At 48.6% G+C, this 6,620-nt stretch overlaps 1 protein-coding gene across 1 annotated transcript in view; it reads left to right on the forward strand.

Moving 5' to 3' along the window:
• Positions 1-6,620, forward strand: part of sptbn2 (spectrin, beta, non-erythrocytic 2) — a 52,965-nt gene extending 46,345 nt beyond the window's left edge. The window contains 5 exon segments of the mRNA XM_076992822.1: positions 109-216; positions 1,397-1,575; positions 1,858-2,031; positions 2,347-2,389; positions 3,053-6,620. Coding sequence (XP_076848937.1) covers positions 109-216; positions 1,397-1,575; positions 1,858-2,031; positions 2,347-2,389; positions 3,053-3,268 — 720 coding nt within the window. The 3' untranslated portion in view covers positions 3,269-6,620.

Below are 6,620 nucleotides of genomic sequence, written 5' to 3' on the forward strand. Positions count from 1 at the left end.
GAAAAAAAATCCTAATACCACTTGTGTGTGGAGTTGCAGTGTTAATGTCCATATGATTATATACACACACACACACTAACAGACTCTTGTGACATCTCTTACCTGCAGTCCTTATCAGTATCTGAACTGCCGAATGCGGAATCTAAAGCACATTCTAAACCGGAGTCTAAACCCGTTTCTAAGCCTGTGCCAAAGCCCTCCAAGGCACAGCAGCGAGTGAGTACTAACCCCTACAGCGCTAACGCTAACCTGGAGCTTCAGCCTGCCACAGGGGCACCTTCCTCCCCCGGCTGTAGCCCGCGTGGCGGGGGCTCCCTGCGCAGACACGCCTGGCTGGCGGCTCCGTGCCGAGCCGAGGGAGGCGGGTCTGGACGGGGAGACCCACTGGGCCGGTCGCTACGGTACTGGGAGCTGGGCACCCCTGGCCTGTCACTGTCACCCTCCCCATCGCTGCCTGTGCCTGGAACTCTCACTGACTAGCACACCAGTGGTCGCAGTTACCCACTTGGCCTGCTAGTGGGCGCCAAAGTCTCCCTGGGTTCATCCAGAGCTTTTCATGTTTCGCTGCTGCTGTGTGCTGTATCTTGAAATCAGAAAACTTGTCTTGTGCGTAAGGCTTGTGTGTGTGTGTTTGTGTTTGTGAGACATGGTTTTTCATGTTTAATGTTTTGATCAGTGTAACAGCCTTTTATATGCTATAACCGCTTGTATTTCAGTTTTAGAAGTTGATCAATCTCAAATGAAATTTAGCATTTTGCTGATTTTTTCATTTTCATAACTGGGGAGAAGCTGCTTTGGGTCTTCGTTAGAGGCAGAGGGGCCTACTGAGAGTCTGTAGGCTTCCCAGTGACTCCAATGTCTTTTACACTGGGACCAGTATAAACGCTGATCTGAGCTCTTAGCTGCTTTCTCCCACGTTTCCACTTCTCTGACTGAAAGTCCTTTGGGCGTACAGCACCTTTGGTCAATGGTTCTGGTTCTGAATCTCTTGTGTGCTGGCACTGCCTGTGTGAACCCGTGTGGTTTTCCATATCGCTCCCATGTTTCATGAACTTCCTGGAATTCCTTGCCACATTTTTGCATCACGCTGTCATCAATGTCCGTCTCTGCATGGCTGGGCGCTCGAGCCTTCTTTAGACGGTGGAAACAAAGATCTAAACTCGTAAGACAAAGATCACTTTTAGACCTTAAGCTATAGTGAAATTGGGTCAAGTTCCTTTTATTAAACAGCTTATAAACAGTGGTTTCAAATGCACAGAGGTACTAAAGTGTTCTGTGGTTGCGATGTTAACCTTGCACGTTTATCTTATAGTGGCTAACAGGTTGAGTCAGGTGTAGTGGTGAACCGTGTGGCCTGTAGGCGTGCATCTCTGACTGTGTGTGCGTGCGTGTGCAGGGTTCGGAGTCGGAGTCGGTGAACGGGCCGGGAGGGGACAGCGGACTGGACACGGCGTCGCGGCAGGAAGCCTCTGCAACACTGCCGGGTCGTGGAGAGGTCGCGTCCACGGAGACCCAGGAGGGCATGCTGTGTAGGAAACAGGAGATGGAGGTCCAGGGCAAGAAAGCAGCAAACAGGTGGGAGGAGCGTGCAGGAGGCGGGGCCTCGGGAGGAGGCGGGGCGTGGTGAGAAGAGGGGTGTGGTGGGAGGAGGGGCCTGTGTGAGGAGGAGAGGCCTGGGGGGAGGGGCGAGAGTAATGATGGGAGAATATGAGCAAATGATTAGTTAATGTTCTTGTGTAAGTTGCATGTTTGTGTTGTTTGTGGTGCAGCTCACAAAGTGTTGTCTTATTTCTTCCTCCCCCTTATCCCCCCCCTCTCTCTCTCTCTCTCTCCCTCTCTCCCTCTCTCCGTCTCCAGGTCCTGGCAGAATGTGTACTGTTTGTTACGGAAGGGCAGTATGGGTTTCTATAAGGACAGTAAGAGTGCGTCTAACGGCATCCCCTACCACGGAGAAGTTCCCATCAGCCTCGGCGACGCCTCCTGCGAGGTCGCCCATGACTACAAGAAGAGGAAACACGTCTTTAAGCTGAAGTGAGACACATCCCATAATAACCTATTCCACGTTTAAAGCATTTAACACTGAAGCTTTACAACAAACACATGACGGTACCTGCACTAGAGACCAACACATAAAGACCTCAAAACCCTGAACGTACTCTGAACGTACCCTGGCCCCATATCGAATCCCAGGAGAGGGAGGGAGGGAGAGAGGGATGGATGGATGAATAAATGAATGAATGATCCACCCCCCCAATAATCCTGATAGTCATTCTTGTTGCATGTTTACGGACGTTTGGGCAGTGGAAACAGCATGAGTCACTCTTCCTCTGATCTTGTTTTCCTCAGGTTAGGAGACGGAAAAGAGTTCCTGTTCCAAGCCAAGGACGAGGTGAGACGGCAAACAGCAGCCGAGTCGCACTTCCTACAGGGATCCTTCACTGGGGGGGGGGGTCCTTTACGGGGGGGGGGGGTCCTTCACTGGGGGGGGGATTCTTTAACTGGGGGGGGTCCTTTACTGGGGGGGGGGATCCTTCACTGGGGGGGGTCCTTCACTGGGGGGGGTCCTTTACTGGGGGGGGGGGATCCTTCACTGGGGGGGGGTCCTTCACTGGGGGGGGGGGGATCCTTCACTGGGGGGGGGGTCCTTTACTGGGGGGGGTCCTTCACTGCGGGACAGGGATCCTGGCCCTTTGTTTGCTCTCCTGCTCCTCCACTGTAGGGCCGGATGGTTCTGAATACAGACACTAACCACTCCAGTCACATTTCCACAGTTCAGCATAGAAAGCTTACAGACCGGGCAGAACAGAACAGAACTGTCCGGGTGATCTGCTGACTGCATTTGTTGAAAAAGAAATGTACCCGGTCTCGGTGCTCTAACACAACCGTTCGTTCTTGTTACCGTTCGGCCCTGCACTGGAAACGTGTTCTTTCTTATTTGGATGCAGGTCCCTGTGAAACGTTTAGTTCAGTTATGTTCAGCTGAATGTTCATCTGTTTATTTTTCTCTTTTTCTCTCACTTGCGCTCTTTCTCCACCACTCTGTCCACCTTAGCCTGAGATGAGTTCATGGATTCGGGCGATCCACTCCTCCATGCCATCAGGGGGCGCCGGGGAGCACTCGCCGGGTGCCCAGCGGGGCCTGAGCCGTGCGATGACCATGCCACCCATGTCGCCCACCTCGGGCGAGGCCGGGGGCGTGACCATGCGCAATAAAGAGGGCAAAGAGAAGGATCGTGAGAAACGCTTCAGCTTCTTCAAGAAGAAGTAGGCGAGGGAACAGGATGAGCCACACATCCCTGCACACTGGACACGGACTGGTGCTGTCCAACAGCGCGGCGGAGGACAGCGCCCTCTACTGTCACATAGCTCCACATTTTCTTTTCCTTTATCGTCCTCTCTTGCTCTCAACACTCTTCTTTAATTTATCTTCATCCCCCTCTCACTGTCCCACAGCAGAATGTCTCTAAAACCCACAACTTCTAGCCCTGCTGACAGCTCCACGGTTTGTGAATAGTTTCAGGGAGGCTCCCGTTGGCTGGACTGTAACCCCAAAACGAAGAAAATTGACGTAGACGGTCGTGACGTAAACGGTCGTGACGTAGACGGTCGTGACGTAGACGGTCATTTCCCTGTTAATGGTGCCCGAGCCCCTGGTTCTGGTTCTAGCGTGAAGAAGGCGGGACTAGCCGGTCCTGCAGTGAGTGTGCAGTGAACCCACATTACCAGAAGATTAGTTCCTCCTCTCTTCATGGGTTTGGCTTTCTGTTTGATTCTTTTTGTTTGAAGAACCAGACTGTTGTTGTTTAGGGTTTTGTTTGACTGTTTTGTTTTTGTTTTGTTATTTTGGGGAGGGAGGGGTCAATATTCTTGTTACTAGTAATATATCTGATGTTATTATTTATCTATTTGATGTTGCTGTTTTTGAGGATTTAAGAAACTATTTAAGGAGAGTGTAACTATAGCTAGGGTGAAGTCCTGTATACCAGGGGCTGATGAACGCAGGTGGTGTTGACCTTTCACCCCCAGTGCTTCCGTGCACTGCAGGGGTCTGTGAGCTCAGCAGGTCGGGGGGGGGGGGGTGTTATTGAAAGACTAAAAGTTTTTTTTTTTTTTTTTTTAAAGAATACTAAACTTTTAGAAATAATCTTCGCTGTGTGCAGGGAATAGCTAAAGCCAAGAACAGAGTTCAGTTTAATTCATTCTTTTGCTTCATTGTTTCATCCCCAGAAAAGGGATTTTTAGATTTTGATTGTTGAGGGTTTTTACTTCATTCTAGTTTTTTGTTGTTTTTTCACAGCAGGAGATGACGGACAAGGTCACTTGGATTTGAGGTGTTTTGCTATAGATTAGACTTTGGCTTCATTAGCAACACGCTGAGGAGTCATGTTTTCTGACCAAACACACACTATTGTGCACACGCTGATATATAAACACACACTCGTGTGCGCACACTCATTTATAAACACACACGCTGGGAGGGCTATTGTTTCTTAGTTTTACTTTTGTGGGTTTGGTTTGGAATTGGTAGATCATTGTGGTAATATTGCTTTCATGTCTCCTCCTATCTTATCCTCAGGCAGCAGTTTCACCAGTTTTACACACACACACACACACACACACACACACACACACACACGGGGAGTTCTCCCTCTGCCTGACTCCCACAGCCTACGGCTTCAGCAGGTTGTCTTGTCTCCATGGGAACAGAGATGGGCCTCGCTGGGCTTTCCAGGTGTGCATGTGTGAATCTGGGAATTCTGGGAAAGGGAATCTAAACTGCTATTCTTTATTTCCTAATATGGACCAAACCTGTAGACCACACCCACTCCCAAAGACTTTCAGGAAGCAGCCAGTGCTTAGAAGATGGACCCAGTTCCATGGGAATGTAAAGAGGCGTGGCTTGTGAGGTCTTATCAGGAAGTAACTTGGAGATTTTTGAGATATTTTTGCATCTGTACACAAGAGAGCATGGCGTGTTGGTTACACAAGTATCCCAAGTAGTGTGAGGGCAGTATTTTCGTAGGCAGAAGTTGGTACCTCTACTGGGCTTGTCCTGCTGATCTTACTTTGCTTGCCTCAACGTGTCTGTGACGTTCAGTTCAGAAGGTGATCAGATATGCCTGTGGTCCCTTTCCGATGTTGTACTATGAAGCCCCTTCCTCTGGGGGGAGTGGAGTGTCAAACTGCATTTAATTCGTCAGAGCCCACTTCCTGGGTACGCTTTTAAGAAAAATCTGCCCCATCATTTTAAGATGAAGTGAACTGATAGCTATGTATTATAATTTTCTTTGGAAGTCTTTGTTTCTTAGAAACCTTTCAGGCACAACCCTCTTGGCGCTGGTGCTGCTGGGAACATCTCCGGGTTTCTGTGGGTGTTGTGTGTGGGGCTCGTCTGGCTGCAGTGAACATCTGGACTGCAACACAAAGCAGGACGCTTGTGGCACTCCATCAAATCGCACAAATGAATATTCACGCACAGAAGTACCTGATGGGTCCAACTCCACATGTAGGCGGGTCCACCCCAACGGGCATGGCCTATCAGCTTCCTGCAGATTTCCATGAGACGCCATTATTGGCTGACGTCAATCAAGGCATCTTCTGCTCTGCTAAGCCCTGTTCACTGCTAATTATACTAATAACTGCTAAAAGAAACTCAAACAGAAGCTCCGCCCACACCCTCTTCACCCTTCCGGTAGAATCAAATCTAAACTGAAACCATGTTACAAGCATGACCTGACCATGGCCTGCTGAGGGGTGATGAGATTTTGCATCTTTGTTTAGATGCAAGGACCAACCTAAATGTTGTGAGAACCCCTGTCCAGTCTTGGATTAGAGATCTCAGAGCCCAGCTGGGTTTGGTCACAGTTTGGCAACACATCCTTTCTTTAGCTCCGCCCTCCCTCTCTCCCTCCCTCCCTCTGACTTCACTTGTGCTGATGAGAGACTAATGTGCTCTAGTAAAGTGTGTGTGTGTGTGTGTGTGTGTGTGTGTGTGTGGGGACTGAGTAGGTGTTCACTGTGTGCATGCTCCCATTTAAAACAGCAGGTGAAGACCATTTGAGGTGATTGAACAGATTGCATTAAAGCCTTTCTTGATTGGATCAGTCATACCTGTGTCTGAGGAACAAGGATTACCAACCCCCCTTAATCCTAGTCTTAATTCAGCCTAGTCTCTAAGCATCCAGTGTTTGACCAATAAGGTGAGATTATTTTTCAGGTGGAACGCTGTTGTTGTTTTTCTCTACCACATTTGCTAACAGGTTTTGCAGTATTTGAATGTGTATACAGAAAAGGAACCCACCCAACATGAACATCTCATTTATCAACTATTCCTGTACCCCATTCTGCTAAGACTTTGAATCAAATTGAGTTGTTAATATCACAGAAATCACATGCTACTATTATTATTGCAAAACTTATTACTTACTGTTGCTACTGTTATTACTACTACCAATACGTCTGCAGCTCCTGTGTTACTGCAAACTATTCCTGCTGTTGAGTTCCAGGTTCTCTTGTCTGTAATATCAGGCCCTGCCTCAAGGGGGCCACAGTGTGCTGTAGAGCTTTTTTTTTTCATTAATGATCTTTAAAAAAAAAAAGAAAACAAAAAAAAAAAACAA

Source organism: Brachyhypopomus gauderio, unplaced genomic scaffold, assembly GCF_052324685.1.
Source record: "Brachyhypopomus gauderio isolate BG-103 unplaced genomic scaffold, BGAUD_0.2 sc98, whole genome shotgun sequence".
Taxonomy (NCBI): domain Eukaryota; kingdom Metazoa; phylum Chordata; class Actinopteri; order Gymnotiformes; family Hypopomidae; genus Brachyhypopomus; species Brachyhypopomus gauderio.